Source organism: Lactuca serriola, chromosome 5 (genome assembly GCF_051521515.1).
Source record: "Lactuca serriola cultivar US96UC23 chromosome 5, Lser_US96UC23_V15, whole genome shotgun sequence".
Taxonomy (NCBI): domain Eukaryota; kingdom Viridiplantae; phylum Streptophyta; class Magnoliopsida; order Asterales; family Asteraceae; genus Lactuca; species Lactuca serriola.
In genome coordinates, this window is record NC_136412.1 from 299,388,841 (window position 1) to 299,403,819 (window position 14,979).

At 38.3% G+C, this 14,979-nt stretch overlaps 1 protein-coding gene across 1 annotated transcript; it reads right to left on the minus strand.

Moving 5' to 3' along the window:
* Positions 1–9,366: 9,366 nt before the first annotated feature.
* LOC145050671 (uncharacterized) lies at positions 9,367–11,260 on the minus strand. Its single transcript, XM_078998883.1, has 3 exons — positions 11,126–11,260; positions 10,147–11,048; positions 9,367–9,652 (listed from the first exon to the last, which is right to left on the minus strand). The coding sequence occupies exons 1-3, from the start codon at positions 11,258–11,260 to the stop codon at positions 9,367–9,369; spliced, it is 1,323 nt and encodes a 440-aa protein (XP_078855009.1).
* Positions 11,261–14,979: the final 3,719 nt, after the last annotated feature.

Sequence of the window (14,979 nt, forward strand, 5' to 3'; positions counted from 1 at the left end):
CTTATCATGATTTCGAAAATCCCTACGGTTAGGAAACCCTAAAATTTCGAAATCTTGAAGGCTAAGAAAAGTGTTTGGGAAACCCTATCAAATTTCGAAATCAAGGGTTTAGGAACCCTAATTTCGAAAATCATGCCTTAAGGGTTTATTGGCTATAAACACTAATATGTCAAATTCATACTTTTGTATAAAACTAATTAAAAACAAAACCATATGCTCTGATACCATTGATAAGTTTTATACAAACAATCCTATGTGTGCATGCAACCCTATATTTGGATCTATGTTTTCACTATTAGTTATACAACATTATGAGCACAAAGGAAACCTAGCATGCTCCTAGTAATTTCGAGAATCATAATGAAGAATGGAATACATACCTCTTGTTGTTATGTTGTAACAACAACTTGTTCTTATAATATATTGATGAACCATAATAGCCTCTTTCTCTATTATTTCTCTAGTCAAGTTGCTTTGGTGAAGGCAACCCAAAAGGACCATGCACAATCGGGTCAAGTACTTACCAAATATGGTTACCACAAGTGTAGTACCTCTAATGGCTCAAAAACACCATGAGAAAATGAAGAAGCAAGAGAGAGAGAGGAGAGGAGAAATTCGGCTCTAGGAACTCTAGGGATCAAGTGGCCGAATTTCTAATGCCAAGGGTCCTTTATATAGGTGTAGGAATTAGGGTTTCAGTCCTTATCCTTATCTAATTGCTTGGCCACCAAGCAACCTAAAGGATAAATCTAGAACCCTTATCATGGAAGAATTCTAATGCCATTATCCCTTGAATTCGTCCACCCTATCCCATAGAGCTTCCTTGCCCAACTTTGTAACTATCACATAATTACAGTTCAGTCCCCTTAGTTCAATTAACTTCTTTTGATCACAAAATTAACTCTTAATTAATTCTTGACCAATGTTAATTAAACAAATATGATTTCTCTTTTAAACATATTATTCTTATAATATATTAATAAACCATAATAGCCTCTTTCTCTATTATTTCTCCAGTCAAGTTGCTTTGGTGAAGGCAACCCAAAAGGATCATGCACAATTGGGTCAAGTACTTACCAAATATGGTTACGGGCTTAGACATTAATCTAACACTTAATTCATTTGGTAAAATAGATTTAGAGATAGAAAATGAGATGTTATAATTATGATCAATTAAGTGATCATTTAGACATAGAGAGTGATTAAACTCTTAATAGGCTAAGACAAGTGCTAAGGAGCTTGATATGGTGTATGAATAGGCCCTGAGCAAAGAAGATGGATCAAGTGCATCAATTGAATATTGGAAGACAATGGTAGTTAGTTTCTACTATATAACAATGTGAGTTATAAATCTCTCTCACTAGGTTATGTATGAATGTTTACATGTTAATAATATTATGTATGCATGTTTATATGTTAATTGTATTGTGTTAAATACCCATAAGATAATGGATAAAGAAAGAATATGATTACATGAATCGTACTCTTGTAAATGATTATATATGCATGATTAGATGTTAATGGTATTATGTTGAATACATGTAAGACATTAGATGAAGACAACGCATAGTTATATGAATTATAACCTTATGGATGATTACATGTGTATAATTAGATGTAAATGGGGTTATGTTAAACACTCGTAAGATATTAAATGAAGATATACTGTGATTATATGTATTATAATCTTTTGAATGAGTATGCATGCATGTTTCACTACTAGAAAAACAGCCTTTTACAACACGTAATGTGTGTCGTAAAACGCTCAGACGACGCGCAAATGCGTGTCAAGGAATGCTCTGTCATAAAGGAAGACGACACGCTTTTGCGCATCGTCTATTTACGACGTGCGCTTACGACACGCAATGTGTGTCAAGAAAGGTCGTGTCAAAAAGAACACGACACACATTTGCGTGTCGTAACCTTACGGTTTTTATGACTCGCAATGCGTATCATTAAAGCCCGTGTCATAAAGAAAGATGACACACATTTTTGCGTGTCATAATTTTAAAGGTCTTAAAAAAATATATTTTTTTGATAGATTTACTAAATTTCAAATTAAATAACACATTTAAAAGTCTCATAATGCAAAATAAAATACTTATATAACAAAACAATCCATTTCATGAAATAATTGTACTAATATTCAAAATAAATCACATTTAATTATTATTTTATTAACATGAGTCAAAGTAGAAAAACAAATCTTCCTAATCCAAATAACAACAAACATAAAACACAAACTATTTTGGAAATATGGATCTTTGTTACTTGTGTAGAAACAATGTGATCGATTTGTTTCAAGATATGTAACAGTTGGTTTGCACGACTTCTTCCATCTTCTAGCTTCAATTACAGTTGAAGAAGCATATCTTGCAACATATCCATACATGAGAGCTAATGCAACATGAATGTCATCAGAATCTTTAATCTTAGTTTTATCTGAGAAGAAGGATAGAAATCTGCATTTCAAACAGTCTTTGTTGTCAAGAAGACTAAAAATAAAATAAGCATAAACAATAAATGAAAATTATATAATATAAATATGTACCTCTGGAGAACACTTTTTCCAGTGTTGTCAAGAATGTCTTTAAGTTTGTCTAACACAGTATCCAAGTGGGATGCTGCAACTTGAAAAGAAATTGACATGGACTTAGTTTACTTCACAGGGGTAATTCGGTAATTCCATACATACCAATCCAATGGCTTTAGCAAAACCAAAGTCGATTTTCAGGAATGGTGATATTTGCTTGTTTATAATCAGGATCAATTCCATTTCCATTTATGTCCAAATGATTTGGTGTGACATATTTCCCAACAATCAACACCACCCCCGATCCATCATGAAGTTCAAATACAGACTATATCAAACACTATAGTAATAATCAAGAAAGTTATCCAGCTTAATTAATGAATAAAAAGAACCCACAATAAAATTTCATTCTCTTCTTGTAGCATATCAAGTTGCATGAAATAACATAAGTTAACGAATTCTACACCACTTAAGCTAAAACTGAAATTGAAGGGAAAAAGAAAAGTAAAAATTTCCCAGATGGTGGCAGATGAAACGCTGAGGAGAGAAGGAGGCGATCAAGGAGTCACAGATGAAACAAGATGAAAGATGGAAACCTAGGAGAAATTGAGAATTTTTTTGATGTTTTGAGAGAGAGGGGAGAGAGAGAGAGATAGAGAGAGAGAGAGAGAGAGAGGGAAATGGAGAAATTGATCTCGAACCAGATGTAAGAAAAGAAACCCTAGTCGATTTAAATGTCTCTGCAAACCTCCGGTGATTCACGTTCAACCCCAATGTCTCTGAGAATAATCTAAAAAGTACGCCTCCGAATTTCAAGACTTGATTTGAGTACTCGATTTGAATGTCTCTGCAAACCTCCGGTAATTCCTCAGGCGGCGGAGGTGACGGAGCCATAAATGAAAAGAAGGCGTCTCTCCAGTTCAAGGCGAGGAAACTATAAAGATCGTAGTTGCTGTTATACACTAATGTACTCGAAAGATCCCTCATGTAAAACCCTTTCTTCACCTTGTCATCTTGTTCGTGAAATCTACGAACTCCTCGAACCGGCTCATCCATAACACTCACAGGAATCCCTTGATTCACCACCTGAAAAATACCTAGGTTCGCGGAGGCTTCACGAATCATCTTCATCATCGATGCTCTATGGGTCGATTGAAGGTCTATGACCGGAATCTTGACAGCAACGATGGATATTTTGGGAGTGGTGTCCTATGGGTGGAAGAAGATGGGAGGGATTTTCTGGATTCCGGCATCGACGGGGCCTTTGACGCTGGTTTTTGTTTGGTTGAAAGCTTTAAGCTCTGATTGTTGATCGTAGCTTGAGCCGACTGAAGCAATGGTGGCAGCCATTTTCATGAAGATGATCATGTTATATATGCGAAGGTATTCTCTAGAAATGTGAGTGAGGATCCTTGCAATTATGGCCCTATGAATGTAAAGTGTTCGATTTCTTGTGAGAAATGAAGCGATAGAGATCGATCTATGGAGGATATCGGTTGTTCTTTGAGGGATGAAAAAACCCTAGTTTCTTAGATTTTTTGAGGACGGGGTTTTCTAATTTTAGATTACCTTGCTCCCGCAAGGTATTAAGGAGGGGACACGATGTTTGATGAGACCGATAAGGAGGTCAGGAGTGGCGGAGAAGCGAATCGGAGAGAAGAGAGAAGGAGGGAGAGGGGAGAATATGAAAGATAGAAAAAAGGTAAAAGATAGGTTTTCAAAAATTTTGGGGATTTCGTTTTCCCCTCTACTAAACGCGCATTTTCATTAAAATTATAAAGCGACAAGTATAGAGGACACGCCTTTAAAATAAAGTTCCTTGCGTGTTTTTAATTTCTTTTCTTGAGACACTAATTTAAAGGCACACAATAATGCGTGACGTAAATCCTTAAATTTTTTGAAGAGATGACACTTTTTTATGTCACTCTCTTTTGCGTAACATAAATCAATGAGTGTCGTGGTTTCGTAAAAGGGTTTTTTCTTGTAGTGTTTAGATACTAAGGGGTATTGTGTTGAATACCTACATGTTAGAAGAGGCAAATTTACATTAATTACTTAATAACTTAACTACTAGATTGGTAGTAGAAAACCTCTTAATTTGATGATGAGATAGTATGTTATGAGACATGTGATACGTAAGACTATAGGGAGACCATAAGATTCACATGAAAGATTATGAGAAGAATAGAAAGATGATCCCTTTGGAAATGAGATTATGATTCCTACATGAATGAGATTATGATTTATACGGGAATGAGATTATCTTTCCTTCAGGAATGAGATGACAATTCCTTCGGGAATATAGATGGACTATTCACATGGAATAAGATTATGTGTGGTTAGAGAAGACTGAGAAAGGTTTCCATTAGTGGAATAAGGTAAGGGGTTTCCTTAGAGAAACTTGATATAATTCGTCAGGGATTAAATGTATAAAAATTTTTAGGGATCATTGTGATCCACGAGGGCTTAAAGAAGAGAAAAGTGCCAAAAGATCCGCAAGGGGTCTAGGGGAGGGACTAAGTCTGGATAATTATACATTGGTAAGGTCAACGTATGTTGTACGCCTTTTATGATAGATGAAGCTATCATATGTGGATCAGACCATTAGGTCTAAGTAAGAGTATAACAGCAACGAAAGAGGAGAGGAGAATAAATAAGAGATGTGACGAAGAGAAAGAAGAAAGTTTGTCATGGAATAAGGAGATAGTATTAGCTGAGAGAGAATGACATGAGAGGGGGTGTAGATAGAGTAGAAAAACGGTGAATAAATAAGATGAGAAGAAGGAATGAGATGGGCTGGGATGAGGCTACAATATAGTATGAATAGAGTATAAGATAAGTGTGAGAAGAGATTAAGATAGAGTATGAGATATGTATCAGAAGAAATGGAAAGACATGTGATAAGATAGAGTAGGGGTATGAGAAGTGATGATAAAAGAATATATGGGGTGAGAAGAAGAGATTAGAGTAAAAAAGCATGAGAAGAATATAGAAGAATGGTAGAGTATGGAGCAAAAGAAAAGATAGATGTAGAGGATGATTTAATGGAAATAAAGTATGATATAACTCACCATACCTATGGTCTGATGTTGTAGATTTTTTATGTATCGTATAGTAGTCGTTGTACGAGAGGAGATAGGAGCACTAGGACTTCGACTAGAAGTAACTTTTATTTTAGTATTCCTTTGTTGATTTTAAATTTTGGTATGATTTATTGTAAACCAAATTTTATCCAGGGGTGTTAAGTGTTTTTGAAGTTTATAATTCTAAATTTTTATAGAAAACTCTGATATATCGCTGGAATATTAGATGGAAAAATTGGGATATACATCCATTGTTTGTGGTTGAAACAATTAAGATATTGGGTTTGTTATTTGTTTTATTAGATTTTTATGTATTTAGTACATAAAACTTTGGTATTTAATGTAATTTTGAATGTTAAAATAATATTGTCAGTTTACCGACGGATTAGCATCGAAATGTTGTCTAGAAATGTCATACACCCGGTTAATGATTTTTCACTAAATGATTTCGTCATAATCTGTCACTAAATGTTTTTGTTGCTAATCCGCCTAAAAAAGTTATGTCATTATCCGTCACTAAAAATTATATGTCGGTAATTTGTCAATAGTTACCGATGGCTCATTATGTCGGTAAATTGGAGCAGATTTCCGTCAACGGATATTTAGTCGTGACAACTCCTTGGTGAAACTCCTTTACCGCTGTATTTTAAACTGAGAGCTCACGAGTCACCATGATTTACGTTAGCACACTTTGATTCAAATTGCATCATGATCATTTAAATATAAATTATCATCTAAATATAAAAGACCTAACTTTCTAGTCGCAGGAAGGTTGTGATATATACGTGTGATTTCCATGCTTAACACTAACACTAGTACAAAAAACATTAATCGGTGCAGTTAAAATGATTAATTGGTGTGGGTATTAAACTGCACCAAAAAATAACGCATCAAAAAACAACCCCGTTTAATGGTGGGGTTATATAACTGCACCAAAAAAACAATTTTGTATATTCATCAAAAATGATGAAAACCACAACAATTATAACCACGCCAATTAATAAAAACATCAATTCGTCAAGTCCCAATTCGAGTAATTTCTTCCTTTTTTTGTAGTATGAATTAATTAAATCGAAGCTTGGTTGATGAGAATTTGAGGTTCATAAAAGCACCTTCTGGATGTATCACATTGAAGTTCACACAATCTGTCCCAACCACTATAAAGTTGTGGCTCACTATCTTGAAGAAGAGTTGACCAGTGAGAGCAGAGTTGAATATTCTTAAGAGATATTTTTTGCATGGGACAACTTGAAGTATGGATGTTTTGTTGGTATAGGCCCCTATTCAGATCACTTTAAGCTTATACCCAAATAAAGCAAACCACAAAGTTGCAGGGAAAGATTCCCAGTTTTCTTCTTATTGATTTCGGATAATAAAAACAAAGACTTACAAAGCTTTAAATACTAAACAACAGAAAGAAAATGCTAAGATAAAACTGAAAAACGTGACCTCCTAAATAGGTGGCAACTACTCCACTTATTCCATTAGACAAGGTCAACACAAGGACTAAATCAGAATTACATTTCCCACATACTTCCCCTTAATTCCGAGCTTTGTCTTCAAGCCTTATAACTCCCAACAGATCTCTCATCTCCAAGTACTTGAGTCTAGGCAAAGCTTTTGTCAAGGGGTCTGCTCTTTGTTCCTCACCACTGATGTGTTTCACATCAATTTGTTTCCTTTCAATACAACCTCATATGAAATGGAACTTGGTGTCAATGTGCTTACTCCTCCCATGGAAAACAGGGTTCTGCATAAGGGCTATGGCTGACTTGTTGGCTACATACATCCTAACACTTTCTTCCTACCAACCAGTCAATTTTTTGAGGAGACTCCTTAGCCATAGTGCTTGGGATGCTGTTGCAGTTGCTGCCATAAACTCTATTTCACAAGAAGATAGGGCCACAATGTGTTGCTTCTAGGACAACCATGTGATTGGATTACCTGATAGATAAAAGATCATTCTTGTTATACCCTTTCTTCCATCAATATCCATTCCATGGCTACTATCACGGAATCCAATAAGCCTTTTATCACCACCTTTCTTGTACATTAGGCCAAAGTTGGTTGTCCCCTTTATGTACCTTAAAATGTGTTTGACTGGTTTGAGGTGGCTCTGCTTTAGTGATTCCATGTATCTACTCACTACTCCAACTGAGTAGCTCAAATCTGGTCTTGAGTGGATGAGATAGCGAAGACTTCCAATGAGGCGTTGATACTCGGTAGCATTGACTGGTACTCCGTCTTCATCTTTTGTCAAACCCAGTCGAGGTTCCATTGGGTATTGAGATGGGTTGCACTCTCCCATGCCTGCTATTTGCAAAATCTTCTTAGCATACCCTGCTTGACCGATTGTAATGACATCCTTGTCTTGGTGAACCTCTATCCCCAGGTAGTAGGATAAGGTTCCCAAGTCACTCATATCAAAAGACTTCAACATCCTTTTCTTAAACTCAGCAACTAGTTCTTCACTTGAACCTGGTTGTCCACATAGACCTCGACAATCAAAGACCTGTTTGACTTTTGGAGCTTATACACAGCATATTCCTGTGGACGTCTCTGGAATCCCATTTCTTTCAATGCTTTATCAAGCCTATCATTCCATGCCCTTGGAGCCTGACGTAGGCCATAGAGAGCTTTGTTCAACCTGTACACCATGTTCTCCTTTCCTGCGATAACAAAGCCGGTTGGTTGTGTGAAATACACTTCTTCTTGTAGAATCCCATTTAAGAAGGCTGATTTTACATCCAAATGATGAACCTTCGATCCTTCACTTGCAGCCAAAGCCAACAATGTTCGAATTGTTTCCAAACATGCCACTAGAGCGAAAGCTTCATCAAAATCGACACCCTTTTGCTGTACATATCCCTTTGCCACGATTCTTGCCTTGTATTTGGTTACTTTTCCTTCCGCATCCTTCTTCAATTTAAACACCCACTTCAACCCTATTGCCTTATGCCCTTTGGGAAGGTGGGTTAGTCTCCAAGTTTCATTCTTTCAACAGAATCCAGCAACTATTCCATTTCTTTTATCCATTCCTCTTCACCTGAGGCTTCTTCATACATAATGGGTTCTTCTCCTACATACATTACAACTTCCGAATCTTCTTGTAGGGCTTGCGTTTCCTCATATATATCGGCCAGGGACCGAAAACCACGGACTGGTGTGTCAGCGTATGTTGCTCTGTCTACACTAAAAACTTCGTCTGAAGATGGAGATAAGGTATCCTCGAATGAATTTGATGATTCACCCCATTCGTTGCTAGCTTGTGATTAAGCAGGTGATTTCGGTTGTGGGTGGCTTGCGCTGGATTGTGAATTAGGGCTTGTTGTCTCCCTTTCTATTGGATCGTGCCCCACCACAAATTCTTGGGCCATAGCTTCACTGGGAAATCTGATCCAGTCATTTAAAACTGGGCCTTCAGTTTGCGACTTAGCCCAATCCCCTTTCTTTTCCTCTTCGAATATAACATCACGTGATACCCAAATTCTCTTCTGATTAGGGCAGTACAAGCGATACCCTTTTATTCCCTCTTCGTTTCCTAGATAGATCATCTTCTCACTCCTATCACTCAACTTTGTAAGCTGATTCGATGGCACTTTTACATGAGCAACACAACCAAACACTCTATAGTGTTCGAGTGTTGGTTTCTTCCCTTGCATAGCTTCATATGGGTCATATTCTTGACTCCTTTTGTTGGAACTCTGTTAAGTATCTGAACCGCATGGCGAACGTCTTCCCCCAAAGTGTTTATGGGACATCCATTGCTTTTAACAAGGACCTGGTGGCTTCAAGAATTGTTCGATTCCGGCATTCTACTACCCCATTCTGTTGAGAGGAGTAGGGTGCAGTTAATTGCCTCTTGATTCCGTGTTGATTGCAGAACTCAGTGAATTCATTTGACGTGAATTCACCACCACGATCAGTACGCAACATTTTTAGCTTGTATTTCCCTTCACTTTCTACTCGATTCTTGAACTTGTTGAAGACAGTGAGAGCTTCATTTTTGGCTTTAATCATCGACACCCACATGTACCTGTTGTAGTCATCTACAATGAGAAGAAAGTATTGATTGCTAGCTAGTGTTTGGGGATTTATAGGACCACACAAATCTGCATGAACCAATTCAAGTGGAGAGCTTGCACGCCACTATGCTTCTTTCGGGAATGGATATCGAGTTTGTTTGGCAACTAGACATCCCTCACATATCTGCGTGGGATGACGAATTCTTGGCACTCCCCGCACCATGTCCTTTTCCACCATAGACTCGATCACACGGAAGTTTACGTGACCCAATCTTGCATGATACAGCCATGCCATATCATCTAAGCTCGCACTAAGGCACACAGGTTGTGTCGTATGCAAGACAATCTTGTACAACCTGTTCTATGAACGTTGTACCTTCATTATCAACCTGTTGTTAGCATCCTGAACCCTTAAGAATTCATGAAGCATCTCGATCTTGTATCCCACTTCTGTCATCTGTCCTAGAATAAGTATATTACTTTGCAGGGTAGGGATGTAATATACCTCAGAGATGACTTGTTGCTCTCCATTTTTACATTCCAAGAGCATTGTACCCCTTCCTTTGACCTGAACTTTGGATCCGTCCCCAAAACGTACCTGCCTGTTACTCTTTCATCGAGTTCTGCAAAGTACTCACGCACCCCTGTCATGCGGTTACTGGCCCCATTGTCCAAGTACCATGTGTCCTTCTCATTCCCTTTTGTTGTTGGGAATACTTTTTCTTCATTGAGCAACACCCATTCATCTGTATCTTCACCCCATACAGTTAACAATAGCTCATGCTCTTCATCTTGTACCTGTGTGAGATTAACATCAACTTCCTTTCTCTTGGAATTTGGGCACTCCGATGCAAAGTGTCCAAACAAGTCATAATTAAAACATTTTATGTGACTATTGTCTCTTCCCTTTCCTCGACCATTACTTGTATCTCGGAATGATTGATGATTGCCTCGACCGCCTCTACCCCTTGAGCCTCTTCCTCGATAACCTCCTCGACCTCCCCTTTCATTAGAAGATCCACAACCTCTTCTTGCTGTACTAGGAGAGCCCTTTTGTGATTTTTGACCCATTTTCCCTTCAGATCGAGTCAGTAACAAACCCGCTTCAGCATTCGAGTTTTCACCACGAACTCGTAGTCGATCTTCATAGGCTTTGAGTCTGCCAATAGCTTCTTCAAATGGCATTGTATCCAAGTCTGAATACTGTTCTATCGAGGCCACAAGTAGTAGAAATTTTTCTGGGACAAAATCAAGCAACTTTCTCACCAAAGTGTTATCTTCTATTGTTACACCAAGACTGATGTATTTTGAGTTAATCCCACTCAACTTTCCTGTGAATTCATCTATGGTCTCTCCTTCTTTCATCCTCAGTGCATCAAACTCACTCTTTAGTGAGTGTAACCTCACCTTTTGCACTCGATCTGCACCCAGGTAACGGATTTTCAAAGATTCTCACACCTCTTTTGCGGTTTTTTCTTTGCTACCTGCATGAGAATGTCCTCTGGTATTGCTTGGACGATGTAGGCTCGTGCCATCTTGTTCTTCTTCTCATCAACAGTCACTCCGACTGTTGGTTCTATGGATTCCCAAACACCTTGAGCATCCATGATAGCCTCCATCTTGATTGCCCACGTGGTATAGTTTGTTGAAGTCAACAATGGACACTAGAATGACACCCCACTGTTATCTTTTGGTACCTGTTGATTGGAACCTGTCATGTTGTCGTATCTTATGTATTTGGGCATAAACTGGAAAGCTTTGATACCAAGTGTTGGTATAGGCCCCTGTTCAGATCACTTTAAGCTTATACCCAAATAAAGCAAACCACAGAGTTGTAGTTTTAAAGCCGTGAGGGCAGCAGATCCCATAAGAACTCTGCAGTTATGCATGCTTGGGCGAGAGTAGCACTAGGATGGGTGACCCGCTGGGAAGTTGTAACGCCCGTAGATCAGGGCTAGTCAATTTAGAGACGATAAGCATCAAAAATGACTTTTTGATGGAAGATTATTTAGAAGGATTAATCTTAACCAAGTTTTAGTATATGTCACAAGGTTTCCATGCATATAAAGAACGCCAAAATCCGAGTTATAACGAAGAAGTTATGACCTGTCGAAGTTTCGCAACAGAACCGACACAACCCAGCGCGACCCAGCGCGATGTAAATAGTGAACTTAAGGTAGATAGATATTTATCCTTAGTGATCTAAACAAGAGTTGAAGATTTATTCGATAGTAGTCCAACGATAAAAAGACAGATGAAAACGGAGTTCAGATGAAGGAGTTATGAATTTCGAACGGAGTTTTCCTGTCCTGACCTACTAAAGATAATATATAACTAATATACTTATAATATATTAAAAATAAAGTCAAAATTAGCCAATGGAGTCTAAACGAGAGTTGTAGATCATAATCTCACCTTCGCGTCGATATAAAGAACGTCGAAAACGGAGTTCGTATGCGAAAGTTATGAATTTCTGAAGTTCGGGGCGCGAAACCCCAAAACTGTCAGAGCCCACGACGTGGAACAAGGTTGCCACGACGTGGCAAGTGTCCTGACACCTCCAGGAGGCCCCCAGATGCAACTTGGGATGACACATGTAGTGACGACCAAGCCCACGACGTGGAACAAGGTTGCCACGACGTGGCAAGGGCCAAATTTGCCCTATAAATAGATTTGAAGGGCCAGCCGTTTAGGGTTGCTATTTTCTCTCTTCTCTCTCCCGTTTTGCAACGATTTGCGTGCCAGAAATACCCCGAAGCCCCGGTATTATTCTCTAGCCCCGAGGCAAGTCCCGAGATCCCAAAGATCCCGAGAAGTGCGGTTCCCGAGCCGAAGCTCTGCCCGCGAGAAGTTCGATTTTTGTGGAGATCTTCCAGATCTGCTGTGGATTACTACTTCTGCAAGTCGTAGTGTTGTCCGATCATCTTCTGATCAAGTGAGTGTATACTACCTTTCATAAACACGATAATAATACAAGTATGGTCTGAGTGTATTAAGTATATTGTTGTTTATATGCGCGAGTGTGTAGTTACTTTCTTCTAACACATAAATATGAAGTATTTGTTATGAAATACGTGCTATGTGTTTATATGTTATTTGTCTATTTGAGATGGGCATGGAATTTGGAGTTTTATACAGGTGTTAAATGATTTAAACTGTGTAAGTATTTATATCTACAAAATTGTTGGGTAGAACATGGGTAGATGGGATAGTTGGTGACTATGGAGTTAGCGCCTGCTGTTAGATAAACCTTGGTGACTATGGAGTTAGCGCCTGCTGTTAGATAAACCTTGGTGACTATGGAGTTAGCGCCTGCTGTTAGATAAACCTTGGTGACTATGGAGTTAGCGCCTGCTGTTAGATAAACCTTGGTGACTATGGAGTTAGCGCCTGTTGTTAGATAAACCTTGGTGACTATGGAGTTAGCGCCTATTATTAGATAAACCTTGGTGACTATGGAGTTAGCGCCTATTGTATAAACCTTGGCGACGACGTGACTTCGTGCCTATTTGATGAACCTTGGCGACTATGGAGTTAGCGCTTGTTGAGTAAACCTTGGCGACTATGGAGTTAGCGCTTGTTAAGTGAACCTTGGTGACTATGGAGTTAGCACCTATTGAGTAAACCTTGGTGACGATGTGACTTCGTGCCTGTTAAGTGAACCTTGGTGACTATGGAGTTAGCGCCGCTTGAGTAAACCCCGACGACTATGGAGTTAGCGTCTGATAACTATGGATTTAGTACCTGATCTATAAACTTTGGCAGCAATGGACTTCGTGCCAATTCCTTAGGTAAATCCTTAGGAATGAATGAATGAAGGATAGTGGATTCTTAGGGTAAAACCTTAAGAAGATAATGGGGATGGGTATTTGGGTTGATTGTTTGATAATTGAATATAATAAATGTATTATTGTGGGTTGAAAACCCTATATGCTCACCAGGCTCCCAAGCCTGACCCACTCAGTTTTCTTTTCATTACAGGTAATGACACAAGAGTATAAGTCGGCGGACTTGACGAGAGATTTTGGATTATAGATCAGTAGTTGAATAACTATTGTAAGGTCTATTTTATATTGTTTATGCTTTTGGTCTGTAACGAACATGACATCCCGAGGTTTTATTATTTAATGAAAATACATTCTTTTCGAGAAATGTTTTGATAAAATGGTTATCATATTTTATTTTGGGAACAAATTCCGCAACCGTTTTCTTTAAACGATCACTCTGATTTATAAAACAAAGCATAAACAAATCGGTCTTTTCTGGCCGAGAAATTGGGGATGTCACAGAAGTCCTCATGCCGAGTGGTCCAAAGCGGATAATATTGTGATACGTGCCAGAGGGGGGTGTTACAAATGGTATCAGAGCTAGGGCACGGGTCGATGTGTTCGACAGGGATGTTGAACCCTATAATGGGGGGTGAAGGTGGGTTGCACCTGATCCTACATCGGCTTGGAAGGAGAACAAAACATCTCCTTATAAGGGGTGTGGATACCTTCCTTCTCATAACGCGTTTTAAAGCCGTGAGGGCAGCAGATCCCATAAGAACTTTGCAGTTAAGCGTGCTCGGGCGAGAGTAGTACCAGGATGGGTGACCCCCTGGGAAGTCCTCGTGCCGAGTGGCCTAAAGCGGACAATATTGTGATACATGTCATAGGGGGTTCCCAGTTTTCTTCTTATTGATTTCGGATAATAAAAACAAGGACTTACAAAGCTTTAAATACTAAACAACAGAAAGAAACTGTTAAGCTAAAATTGAAAAACATGACCTCCTAAATAGGTGGCAACTACTCCACTTATTCCATTAGACAAGGTCAACACAAGGACTAAATCAGAATTACATTTCCTACATGTTTCTTATTTTAATAAAAAAGAAACCTTTAGAAGATGATGAATTGGAAATTTGTAAGGGTATCATTCAATACAGGTTGTCAGCTACTTAATTTTTGATGGAAAAGAAAGGTAGAAATCATCAGGCCACCACCTTTGATGGTGTAAGCATTAGAGATAACGTTAGCATTCCGCCATTCTCCTAAGATGTTTTATTATATATAATATAGATAAGACCATAATACTCGAGTCTTACATGTAGAATCATAAAAAAAAACGAAAGATTTAAAGATTGAATGAAAATGAATAGACTGGTTTGTGGAATTATAAAAAACGAGAGATTTAAAGATTGAATGACTTCTAGCAGATCATATGGTTCCAAATCATTGAGAAAAAGGAAAAAAGAGTTCAAGGGTACCTAAGATGATGAATGAGAAGAGAAGGATAAGGAAGAACGGAGGATTTATGGTTGCCATGTTGGATTGTGATGGAAGGAAGCACTATCAGA

Coding starts and splice junctions, on each gene's coding strand:
- LOC145050671 (XM_078998883.1), bottom strand. CDS start 11,260: ATGGAGGCTATCATGGATGCTCAAGGTGTTTGGGAATCCATAGAACCA. Junction 11,049..11,125: donor CAGAGGACATTCTCATGCAG/GTAGCAAAGAAA, acceptor CGAGTGCAAAAG/GTGAGGTTACACTCACTAAA. Junction 9,653..10,146: donor AGCAACAAGTCATCTCTGAG/GTATATTACATC, acceptor TGACTACAACAG/GTACATGTGGGTGTCGATGA.